The sequence below is a fragment of the Artemia sp. Qi Xiang Cuo genome, chromosome 3 (assembly GCF_049724085.1).
Source record: "Artemia sp. Qi Xiang Cuo chromosome 3, ASM4972408v1, whole genome shotgun sequence".
In the NCBI taxonomy this organism is placed as follows: Eukaryota; Metazoa; Arthropoda; class Branchiopoda; order Anostraca; family Artemiidae; genus Artemia; species Artemia sp. Qi Xiang Cuo.
The window spans coordinates 84,050,201-84,063,114 of NC_142796.1; the positions used below are offsets into that span (position 1 = coordinate 84,050,201).

The 12,914-nt window shown below is 37.0% G+C and overlaps 1 protein-coding gene across 2 annotated transcripts in view; it reads right to left on the minus strand.

Moving 5' to 3' along the window:
- cta (Guanine nucleotide-binding protein subunit alpha cta) overlaps positions 1–7,772 on the minus strand; it is a 57,330-nt gene extending 49,558 nt beyond the window's left edge. For both annotated transcript variants that reach the window (XM_089086673.1, XM_089086672.1), the window contains exon 1: positions 7,268–7,772. In XM_089086673.1, coding sequence (XP_088942799.1) covers positions 7,268–7,759 — 492 coding nt within the window. In that variant the 5' untranslated portion in view covers positions 7,760–7,772. The remainder of the gene's footprint in view (positions 1–7,267) is intronic.
- Positions 7,773–12,914: the final 5,142 nt, after the last annotated feature.

Here is a 12,914-nt window from a genome sequence, read left to right on the forward strand (position 1 = left end):
GAACAGAAGACATGCGTAAATTTGTATGTCTTCATCGTCAGCTTCGAAAATGTTGCCTTAATAGGCCATCGTAATCACTTTACTTTTGCACTTGAAGATGTAGCGATCGACATCGACGTCGTCCATGGTCTTCAGAATTTCTTTTCCTACACCTACGCTTTATCCGCGTTGAAACTCTTTGCTGCTGTCATACCATTTGACCTAAGGCGCAATTTAGTGCAGTTGTCGTACGGACAAGACTGCACAGAAAAAGCTACTAAAGCCTTTACGTCCTTTTTATCCAAGTTGGTCTTGCGGAAACGTGCTGATCAGATGACACGTACTCAACGCCGATGAGAGACTGCATAGGGTCATTCATTTCAGCTCGCACTGGCATTGACATTGTCCAGATCAACCTTTGCATCTTACTCGTTCCATTTCCCCTCGTGAGTTCCATGCTTTTTTAAAGCGACCTCATCAGTAATAAATTAGTTACTAATTTATGAGAAAGCCCAGCCCAATATCAATCAGTTCTTCGAATGTCAAACACTCCATTTGCGACGTCTTTGAGCAGCTTCTGGCTACATTCTTTCAGTTTTCAGTTACTGAAGAAGTATTCTCACCAATTTCAAATACAGGTTGTGGCCTGCAGCTGCAAAGTAAGGGAGCATCTCAGAGAGTGCTTGAAGATACTGCACCCAGTTTCCAGTCCGTTCTGCCCTCGTGGCCTTCTTAAGCACTCCGAACATTTTTGAATACTGAAGCTATATTTTTCAGTCCTGTTGTTCTGCAGCGTGTCTTGAAACTCCATAATTTGCGTTTAGATTTGACGCACTACGTCTGTGTTGGATGCGTCTTCAAGGGTTTTCCTCATTCAGTAGAGCCATACATATTGCCGAAGCTTCTGCAAAGTCTTGATGACTCGCACGTATGTCATCTGTGCAGTCGAAATCATACGATTTGCAAATGAGAATGATATGCAATGCTGAATCTATAAGCTCGTGCACTCTCATGGCTCTTGAAACAGCCTTACTGCTAAGGCTATGCATAATAGTGTTACCGGCATATAGGCATTGGAGTACTTATTTTATTCCTGTTTCCGTCACCAAGTGCCCGATCTATCCAAGAAAGCTCACACGGCAATGGAGACCACCGATCATTGGAGCTGCTGCCTTTAGATGGCAATCAGCAGGCTCAGCACTGATGATGTTCACCGCTTTCATGTACAAAGGTTGGTCGAAAGTAACAACAGGTACCATTCCGTGCTGGCGTGCTTTATCGGAGATAAAACGTAAGGTCGTGTAACATAGGCAGCGCAATAGCACTGCCTAAGTAAAGAACGATATTGGCACAATGTAATATTTATTTTTTGGTTTCTTGGTCTTACAACAGGGCACTTCGTATCGAAGGAGTTGTCGTAGAAACTCGAAAAGGCCTCATTCGATTGGAAATTGGAGTGGCTCGTGCGCTTTTTAATATGGAAGGCAACTATCACCCCTTCCACGCTCACCATTTCCCCAAACATATCCAACCAAAATTTTGAGATAGCCATTTTGTTCAGCGTAGTTGATTTCCAGATGGAAATTATGTTTTTGAGTGGTAAACTCCCCACAGCCCTCCGGGAAAGGGTTTTAAGTTATTCCTTGGGGGCATATAAGATTTTTATAGAAAGCGTTGTCGTAGAAACTTCGAAAAGGGCTCATTCGATTGAAAATTGAAAGGGCTAGTACCCTTTTTAATAGTCGAAAGTGATTTGGAGGGCAACTAAAACCCCTCTCACGCCCACCTTTTCCCCAAACACATCCAATCAAAATTTTGAGATAGCCAGTTTGTTCAACGTTGTTGAAAGGTCCGGAAATTATATATAAGAGGATGATAGTCCCCCCAGAGCCCTCAGAGCAAGGGGTATGAGTTATACTCTGGGGGCACACAAGGTTTTTATTGGAGGAGGTGTTACAGACACTTCAAAAGAAACTCATTCAGTTTGAAAATCGAAGGGCTTCAGCTCTTCTTCGCAATCGATAGGAGCTTGAGGGCAACTAACCGCCCGCTCAAACCCATCTGTTTCTAAAATACATATAATCAAAAATTTTAGATAGCCATTTCATTCAACGTAGTTAAAAGTTCTAGAAATTAGGTCTTTGAGGATGATAACCCCCTCATAGCCCTCGAAGCAAGGGTTGTAAGTTATGCCCTGGGGGCATATAAGGTTTTTATATATAGTGATGTTGTAGAAACTTCAAAAAGGGCTCATTTTATTGCATACTAGCAGGGCTTGTGCCCTTTTTAATATTCGAAAGTGATTGGAGTATAACTGACACCCCTCTCCCACCCACCATTTCCCCAAACACATCCAATCAAAATTTTGATATAACCATTTTGTTCGACGTAGTTAAAAAGTCTGGAAATTTTATTTTTGAGGATGACACTCCCTCCCCCCCCCACTGCCCTCAGGGCAAGGGTTCTAAGTCATACCCTGGGGGCACATAAGTTTTTTTTTATAGAAAGCGTTGTCGTAGAAACTTCAAAAAGGAATCAATCGATTGGAAATTGAAACGACTAGTGCTCTTTTTAATAGTCGAAAGTGATTGGATAGCAAGTAACCCCTCTCTCACGCCCACCATTTCCCCAAACACATCCAATCAAAGTTTTGAGATAGCCATTTTGTTCAAAATAGTTGAAAGATCCGGAAATTATGTCTTTGAGGATGAAAGCCCTTTCAGAGCCCTAAGGTCAAGAGTTGTAAGTTATGCCCTGGGGCATATAAGGTTTTTATAGAACGCGTTGTCGTAGAGACTTCAAAAAGGGCCCATTCTATTGAAAATAACGGCTAGTACCCTTTTTAATAGTCGGAAGTGATTGCATGGCAAATAACCCCTCTCACGCCCACCATTTCCCCAAACACATCCAATAAAAATTTTGAGATAGCAATTTTCTTCAACGTAGTTGAAAGTTCTGGAAATTAGCTCTTTGAGGATGACACCCCCCCCCCAAAGTTCTGGAAACCTTATATGCCCTGGGGACATATAAGATTTATATAGAAAGTTGTTGTAGAAATTTCAATAAGGGCTCATTTGTTTGGAAATCGAAATTGCCCTTTTTAATAGTCGAAAGTGAGTGGAGAATAACTGACCCCCCTCCCACGCCCACCATTTCCCGAAACACATTCATCAAGGTTTAGAGATATCCATTTTGTTCAAAGTAATTGAAAGTTCTGGAAATTATGTATTTGAGGATGACAAATCCCCCAGAGCCCCCAGGGCAAAGGTTGTAAATTATGCTCTGGGGGCATATAAGGTTTTTATAGTTAGGGTGGTCGTAAAAACTTCAAAAGGGGCTCATTCAATTGGGAATTGGGAGGGCTAGTGCCACTTTTAATAGTCGAAAGTGATTGGAGGGTAAATAACCACCCTCTCACGCGCACCATTCCCCTAAACACATCCAATGAAATTTTTCAGATAGCCATTGTGTTCAACGTAGTAGAAAGTTCTGGAAATTAGGTTTTTGAGGATGACAACCCCCCCCTCCCACAGGGCAAGGATTGTAAGTTATGCCCTGAGGGCATATAAGGTTTTTATTGAAAGCGTTGTCGTAGAAACTTCAAAAGGGCTCATTTGATTGGAAATTGAAAGGGCTAGTGCCTTTTTTAATTGTCGAAAGTAATGGGAGAGCGACTAACACCCTTCTCACCATTTTTCCAAACACGTCCAATCAAAATTTTGAGATAGCTATTTTGTTTAGCGTAGTTGAAAGTTCTGGAAATTATGTCTTAGAGGATGACAACCACCCTCACAGCCCTTAGGGTAAGGGTTTTAATTTATGCCCTGGGGGCATATAAAGTGTTTATAGAAAGCGTTGTCGTAGAAACTCAAAAAGGGCTCATTCGATTAGAAATCGAAAGGACTAGTGTCCTTTTTAATAGTCGAAAGTGATTGGGAGGCTTGAAATTTTTATAGTAAGGATCGATGTGGGTATAATGCACGATTTTTTGTTGTTCTTGTTGTTTAGACCAGGGCACTTCATATCGAAGAAGTTGTTGTAGGAACTTCGAAAAGGGCTCATTTGATTGAAAATATAAAGGGCTGATGCCCTTTTTAATAGTCGAAAGTGATTGGAGGGCAGCGAATTTCCCTCCCACGACCACCCTCCCATTTGCCTTTATGTTAAAAAACTAAATGTTGCCTTGAGATTAAATCAAAATGCACTGTGTTAATGCTAATTCCCAACAAGGCATCTCAGCAGTATCCAAAGAACAACTGAAAGTATTAAGTTCAAAATTTCGGGGCACTTCTGCTCTTAAAATTTAACCAAATCAAACTAGCGTAAGTGTATCGAAGCTATCAAAAAAAGTAAACAGATTTTTTTTTGCGAATGGTATCAAGTTTTCCATTTCAGATCAACTAGAGGAGGTATGAAACTAAATTAAACACTACTATTTGTGTCCAGATTTTTAAAAGGGTGTATGTTGTTAAAAATTGCTGAAGATTTTCTCCAGCATACAAATAGCAGGCCAAACTATAAAGTCTTAAAAGAAACGAAAAGATTTAAAGAATTATTTTTTTCCCTGAAAAGGAATGTTAATATAAGACGAACAGAAATTAATCAAAAAAACTTTTTCAACAAAATAAGTTTTTCAAAGAAAAGTAAAGAACTCCATTAATCCAAAAATAAGCAAAAATAAGAATCAAATAATCTACCAAGCATTAAACTACCATAAATCAGCATCGATAAATAAATGAAACCCAAAACGAACAGAAATTACAATAAATAACTGAGTCAAACTCTAAACGAGCAGAAATTAACATGAGTAGGGCTGAAAACCCCTATGCCTTCCCAAGGCCAAAACATAATTTGCACTTTACTGAAAAAAAAAAACAAATGAATGTGCATTGTCAGTTTAATATATATATATACTGCTATTTAGTAATCAAAATGATGATTTTATTTGACTTATTAAAGTTATAAAAGTAAACACATTTATATTTTTTCAGTCAAGTGCAAATTATGTTCTGTTTTTACGCTCGAACTGAAACTCTTCAGAGTAAGAAGTAGAAAAACCTATCCTATTCATCTGGTAGATGAGAAAACTTGAACCAGATTTCTGGTGTAGCTGGACTCCAAGGTATACATGCAAAGGAGCGAGCAAAGATCGGGGACGGTAAGCCTGCATTATTACTTGACCGATTGAACCTACCAGTAGGTAGTGAATATCCAGCAAACAGGAAAAGAGAAGCACCTCGGAATAGAATATTAAACTCTCGTCAAAACGGTGTTAGAGGGTTTTAAAATCGACCTTTGTCTCTTCTCCAAATTCTGTAGAGCCGTCTGACTATCTTTTCATTTTAGAGGATATCTTGATTTCCCCCTCTTTTTTTCTTGTAGCTGGCAAACGGGGGGAAAGGCTAATGATGGAGCAATCAAAGTAGCATATTAATTCTTCTCGCACTGGGAAACCCCAGAAAACAAGTCCTGCAGACTGTTGTAAAGAATCTTAATTTCCCCCTCTTTCCCCCCTGTAAGTGGGCAAACGGGGGAACGACTTTTTACACATCAATAAAAAAAAGCATATTCAATCTTCTTGGACTCGAGACATCAGTATTGCCATTCTCAGCATCAAAAACTACCGGCCGTAGATTTTCAAGTTTTCCCCTGGATTTTTCCCTTTCCCCCCGTTTTTCACCCTGTTCCGCCAAGCGGATTCTTGGGGACATTTGGTATGTTGTGCAGAATTTTCCTTCTCTACAGAATGGTGTAAAAATCATTTATATTGCAATTTTGTCCCATCGTCGATTTTTTCCGTAGATTTTCTGGACTCAGAAGCAAAATTAGAGATTTGCTTCTAGTTATAACAAGCGTTTTTTTTTTTTTATTTTTTTTTTATGACTTGAAAATACTTTTTTTTAATAAGTAGTTTAGGAGCTAGAGTCAAAACTTGAGTGAGTGGATAGCTACTCCTGAGTTGAAAAAAGACACCATACACATGAATTCAAAAAAAAAAACTGAAGGAAAATGACAAGCATTCAAGGGCCAATGCCCAATCAAGTGGAGAGAGACAGCGGCATCAACCCTCGAAAATTTAGGGGGAGGGGCAAAATTTATTATTCAAAATCTAGAGGGGGTGTCGTATTTTTCAATTTCCCAGTTAAAATGCAAAAAAAAAATGTATTTTTCAATCTGATACTTCCCCATAAAGTTATTTTTTCAAAACTTAGGGGGAACAGGACTCCCCCCCCCAATTGACACCACTGGAGAGACAAGAGAAAAAGCCGGCTATTTGCAAGGTAGTTACATAATTTGTTGACAAGTTTCATCAGCCAGAGTGAGTTAAAATTGTAGCCAAAACTGAGGAATCCAATTTAGCAACTTAACATCGGAGGTTTATATCTTGAAAGTTGCTTGTCTAGAATTTGACCATCAGTTTTCTCATTCGTGTCTATTTATACCTATATAATGCGTCAACCGTCTAGAGACAAACGAAAAGCAGGTCATCTCCAACTGGAGTGGGAGGATGTCTTAATAAAGATTTAAAGGAAATGGGAACTTCCTGGGAAGGTGTAAAGGAGGGAGGCTTTGAATAGACTGGGATGGAGGAGGAGCGTGCGCAGCTGTGTTGGTCTCGGGCAGCTTGGTGCTCCAGCGAGTTGTTAGTGGTAGTAGTAGTATATAATGTGTGAAAAATAAAACGCATAAAGGTTCATGTGCTGTCATTATTATTCAAGCATGGAGCTGGCAGAGATAGTCCAGTCTAATACCAAATGCTTCGCATAACATAAGGATAATAGCAACAAAAAACCTCTTACCAATTGAAATTCTCGTCTTCGTATAAACATTTTTTGAATCCTTCGCATAAAATAAGGATAATAGCAACAAAAAACCTCTTACCAATTGAAATTCTCGTCTTCGTCTAAACATTTTTTAATCCTTCGCATAGCATAAGGATAATGGCAACAAAAAACCTCTTACCAATTGAAATTCTCGTCTTCGTCTAAACGTTTTTTGAATCCTTCGCATAAAATAAGGATAATAGCAACAAAAAACCTCTTACCAATTGAAATTCTCGTGTTCGTCTAAATGTTTTTTAATCCTTCGCATAGCATAAGGATAATGGCAACAAAAAACCTCTTACCAATTGAAATTCTCGTCTTCGTCTAAACGTTTTTTGAATCCTTCGCATAACATAAGGATAATAGCAACAAAAACCTCTTACCAATTGAAATTCTCGTCTTCGTCTAAACATTTTTTAATCCTTCGCATAACATAAGGATAATGGCAACAAAAAACCTCTTACCAATTGAAATTCTCGTCTTCGTCTAAACGTTTTTTGAATGCTTTCATCTTGCCATAAATTCCTTATACTGGACACATAGTCAATAAAGGATAAAGTATCCAAGTTCATGGCTGGAAGGAATCTGAAGAACTTCAAGCTCAACATTTCATTTTCATTGTTTTCCCATGGTATGTCCAACTTTTGTCTAGCATCAATTAAAACCCTCATCCCACCCACTATGTTTTTATAAATAATTGACAAATATTCTTCCAACTCTTCCCTGGTGAAACTCTGTCCATGAATGATTTTCATTTGCTTAAGCACGGTTGATTTACCACTTTCTCCAGCACCAAGGAGTAAAATTTTGACTTCACGTTTCATTTTACTTTTTTCTTTTTCTAGCCATTTGTCAATTTCTTTACTTTGTCGAGTCTGTTCTCTCTCCTCTTCTGGATAATTCAGTCGAACACAGCAGGCACATAGGATAAATGTTTCACTTCCTTTCATTCTCATTTGATGATAAGTCTTTCACCTGGAAGAGAAAAAGATTTTAGGGAAATGGTATAATGTCATATTGAGCTCCTTTGCCGCCTGATATCCTATGGGTCGCTCTTTACTAGGTTCCAGCTATGAAAAAGCCGGAGTCTTTTTCCTGCGTGTAATATAAGTTTTGTCTATGCTCTAAGGAGCAAACCTTGGCCCTCAGTAATGAAAATTTAAAAACGGAATAATTTCTGTTCGTTTTAAGTTTTAACGTCGTTCCTTACTTTCGGTTAAAAAAAACTTGTTTTTTTTTTTATTTAATTTTTGAACGTTTTTGAATTAATGCGAGGTTTTGATTTTTGTTCACCGTACATGAATAATCAAAACAAAATTCGCATATTAATTTTACTTTTATTTGGTTAAATGGCTTTCTCGAACGTTGTTTAATTTTATTTACGAACGTTTTTATTAGTAATAAATATACGTAACTTACGAATTAACTTGCGTAACGAATTTCTACATTCATAGATTTTTAATCGTATATTAGTGGGCTCGCCCCCTAGTCAATACATTGCTCTTTAAGCTAAAATTTGAATTTTTTTCCAATTCTTTAAAAAGGACCCCTTAACCACAAAGGTCGCTAATTACAATAAATAGCACTTATGAAAGTACTAAAAATTTTTTGGCTTAAAGAGTGAGGTATTGACTAGAGGGTGAACCCAATCATATACGTAATAGTTTCTGTTCGTTTCAAGTTTTGATGTTACTCCATACTTTCAGTTGAAAAACTTGTTTTTCTTATATTTAGTTTCTAATCTTTCTTTAAATAAGGCTGGGAAATCCGGCGCCCCCTTCATAGCAATGTCCCTTCCCCGATGAAAACTTCCTTCATGGAAAGATTCTCCCACATAAACCCCGACTCCCCCCACTACCGGAAAAAATCCCCATGAAAACGTCTGTATACTTCCCAATAACCAATACTATATGTTAACATTGGGTAAAGTTCATAACTTTCAGCCCTCCCCCAGGGACTTCGGGGGATTAAGTCATCCTAAAGGACATAGTTATCATATTTTCGACCATGCTGAACAAAATAGCTAGCTCAAAATTTTGATCGGGTGACTTTGGGAAAAAATGATCGTGGTAGGGAGCCTAGGTGCCCTCCGTTATTTTTGGTCACTTAAAAAGGGCACTAGAACTTTTAATTTCCATTCCAATGAGCCCTCCCACGATATTCTAGGGCCAATGGGTCGATACGATCACCCCTGAGAAAAAAAACAAAAAAAAACAAATAAACACGCATCCGTGATCTTTCTTCTGGCAAAAAAAATGCAAAATTCCACATTTTTGTAGATAGGAGCTTGAAACCTCTATAGAAGGGTTCTCTGATACATTGAATATGATGGTGTGATTTTCATTAAGGTTCTATAACTTTTAGGGGGTCTTTCTCCCTTTTTTCGAAAATCAGTCAAATTTTCTCAGGCGCGTAATTTTTGATGGGCAGGACTAGACTTGATGAAACTTATATATTTGAAATCAGCATTAAAATTTGATTCTTTTGATGTATATATTGGTATCCAAAACCCGTTTTCTAGAGTTTCGGTTACCATTGAGCCGGGTCGCTCCTTACTTACAGTTCGTTACCACGAACTGTTTGATCAGGCTATCTGGCAGTTAGTTGCGACATTAGGAGTTAAGAATATCTGGGGCAAAAAGTAGGGAAAACTTATATAGTATTGAAAACTGTCACTAGTCTTGAAAACAGAAGTGACCAATCCCATCTAGTGTTTGGCTACTTTGAATCTAAACTGCTTCAATGCCTAACTTCCATTAAGTGATTGGATCCACAGTTTTTTGTTATTTTTTTGGGAGGGGGTCAGATGTTGGTAACCCTTTTTTCATAATTGACCAATAGTTACCAAAATAGCAAATCACCCTGCCCACTACAAGTGCTTTTTGTACCGTTTTAGATGGAGGGGGGGGGGGTATTAGAAGATTATTTAGTTTTAATCAGGTTGCATTGATTATATTTCTACGTTTTTCCTATTTCGTTTCAGCCCTAGTTCTACAATATAAATCTATCAAGTTTATGTATACAGCTCCTTTGAATTGCTTAAAAGTGTTGTCTAAAATTTCTTAAACTGTAACTTAAATTATATTTGAAGTTCCCAAGTTGTCAACTCAGCTAAATAGGCCTGCTGTATTAAATCTTGTATATATAGATGGCGAGGCAGAACGAGGGGGCGAGGTTGGAGGGAAAAAATTGACTGAAAAAAAAGGAATTTGGTAGGGGTTATGACGGACATTGTTGACAAAACGCAGGGAAGTTTTTATTCTCTTTTCTTTAGAGGTGACCAAATACCCTCTCCTAAGATGAGAGAAAAAGAGACTTTATCTTCACTGAAGATAATAATTAAGCGCCGTTTTTGGACTACCTCTAGTCTGTCGGACAATTCATCACAAATGCCAGGATGATAAACGTGACATACGTACTTGAGGATTGGATGTACAAATAAGAGGAAAAATCCTTAAACAACGGGATTTAGGACAGTTAGATCACCAAAAAATTGCCATCTATCTGAAAAATCAACACCAAGGTTGTTTATCAAGGTTGTGAGTCTAAGAGGGTTCGCTGGTGCACACAATTGTAAACTGAAAGGACATCAGAATATATATTAAAGTATTTAGCGACTTCTCTTCTATTAGATAAGAAAAATATAAATATTCTAATTAGATACAGACCAACTTGTAATTAATTGAAAAGTCTTTCTATCAATAAAACGTGGCTGATTAAACCAACAGCTTTTACTAAGTCCACTGCTATAACACTGAGCCAGGTATTTGATTTTTCAAGTGCGTTACATACTTGTATACATACTTACATACTTATATACATACTGTGTCCATAAGATGAAGAAGATAGCAGTTGGTGGATGTCTAAGTTTCTTTTTCCTTTTTTCTTTTTTCTATTATTTTTTTCTACAATTATTTCTATTATTTTTCTACCATTTTTAATTTTCTAATAATTTTAAGGGTCATGAACAATTTTAGAAAGAACTAATAAATTTAACTGAATAATTGATGTATAATCATATTAATTACTGAAAGCTCATCAGTTCAAATTTTACTGTAATTTTAATGTTTATTTTCAATACTAAGTACCAAAAAATGCGTAATAAAATTCGTTTTCAGTAAAGCGCCAATGACGCAGTAGGTTTCAGACTTTTAAAGTGAGAGAAGGAGGCGATACCCAAACTCTTGTTTGTAGGAATTTATGTTCGTTTCAATTTTGATTTGCATATTCAATTCAAGCATTATTCGCTTTAAGATTTAATTATTCTTTTATATTATTACTTGTTGTCCGTTTTTTTGCTATGATTGTCTGTTTAATTCCTGTTAGTTTTGGGTTTCATTTATTTTTTAATAGTAATTTCTGGTTGTTTTGGGTTTGAATTTTAACAGGTATTACATATTGTGCCACAAGATGAAGAAGGTAGTGGGTAGTGGATGTAGAACCTAGGTTTCTGAACTACCTGTGGTCAATATTTATATTCAGCATTACTTTCAACCAACCAGCTAAAACAATTTCATATAGTTTTGAGAAAACGGGGGCAAGTGTAATGGGGCGGACATCATCAAAATCTCGTTTGTTGCCTTTATTTTTCATGAGAGTAATAAAACCGAATTTCCAATAAATTGCGAACTTACCAGCAGAGGTAAAAAGATAAAAAGTAATTGCAAATTTTAAATTAAAAAAGCAAGGCCGATGATTTTGAAAGACTGTAAGCAAAGGCTTTAATTGGTTTAACTGTTATTTCTAGCAGTGCATAATGTCTATGCACTTTTTTATGTTCTTAATTTTTGTCTCTGCGTCTAAGGGTGAAATAACAGAGAAATTGGGAGAGTTGAAATTATAAGGGATGTCTAAAGAAAGGGGAGGAGGGCTTTGTACAGAGGGGAAAGGAATTTCTTCAAATCATTTGCTGTACCAAAGGGGCCTTATTGGAGATGAAAATCTATATTATTTTGGGTTTTCCCGCATTTTTTTTAGATTCTATTATATCATTGTTTAGGCTGAGTAGAAAACAAATCCTTGACTTTATTTTTGTAATACAAAACAGCAGATTTTAATGTATTCTTTTAGAGGACATGTTCTCCTTTTTAAACTCTGTCTTCCTGCACACTTTTTTTACTAAAAATAAGGATTTGTTTAACAAAAAAAAAAAAAAAAAAAAAAAAAAAAAAAAAAAAAAAAAAAAAAAACACCACCGTGATTCCCCAACAGAACAGTAGTAGTAAAAATGTACATTTTAAAATAATATGTATCCATTAGAACACGGCTTTTATGGTATCTATGATTGTAAAGCAATGTTTCATTACCATGATGCTCATTGACATCATACGTAACTAATCTGTATATTGTTGTTAATAAAGACAACTTGTGTTTATAACACTCAAAGTTTTGTGACTTCCTAATTGCATTGTCTAACTTCTGTTGTATTTACTATTAATTTAATAAAACCTTTTCCACAAAATAAGTTTTTCAAGCCAAATTAATATCTAAGCCGATGCTCTTTGACAAGGCCTTTCGTTTGAGCTTCATCAATTATGGCTTTAGTTTCTGGAGGATTGTGGACAGCCTTGACCTCTATCGGTGTAGGACAGCCTTTACCTCCGCCTTGACCCATATGGTAAAATCCCGTCTAATGATACAGCAAGAAACTGGTCGGCCGAGTGAACTATTTTGTTCAACATACACGGTAAAAAATCCGTTCGTACTTTTACGCTAAATTATGGTGCAACAAGTGGGCCTTATGCTAAAAAAGCGTACTTTTACTAACGGACGCTAATTCAGCGTGTTTCAGTCAGAGGGTTAAAAATAAGGTATTGTAGCGTACATTTTGACTTATTTAACGCTATGGGTGGACCCACTTTATTCGTCACAGCCACTCCCTGCGATCCTGAAATTACAATTTTTCAACATAAAATAACCTTTTTCTGTTGCGAAACTACAGTCATTTAGCGTAATTTTTCGTTAGTTTGACGTGAGAGGCGTGGCCTTCCAGTTTCATTTCTACCTATCAAAGAAGCCTCGGCGTCTTGATTTTTTGGCGTACAATTACGCTCCTTTAGCGTAAATGGATAATGATTAGCCGTTAGGGGTCCGGCAACCCATAAAAGTTTA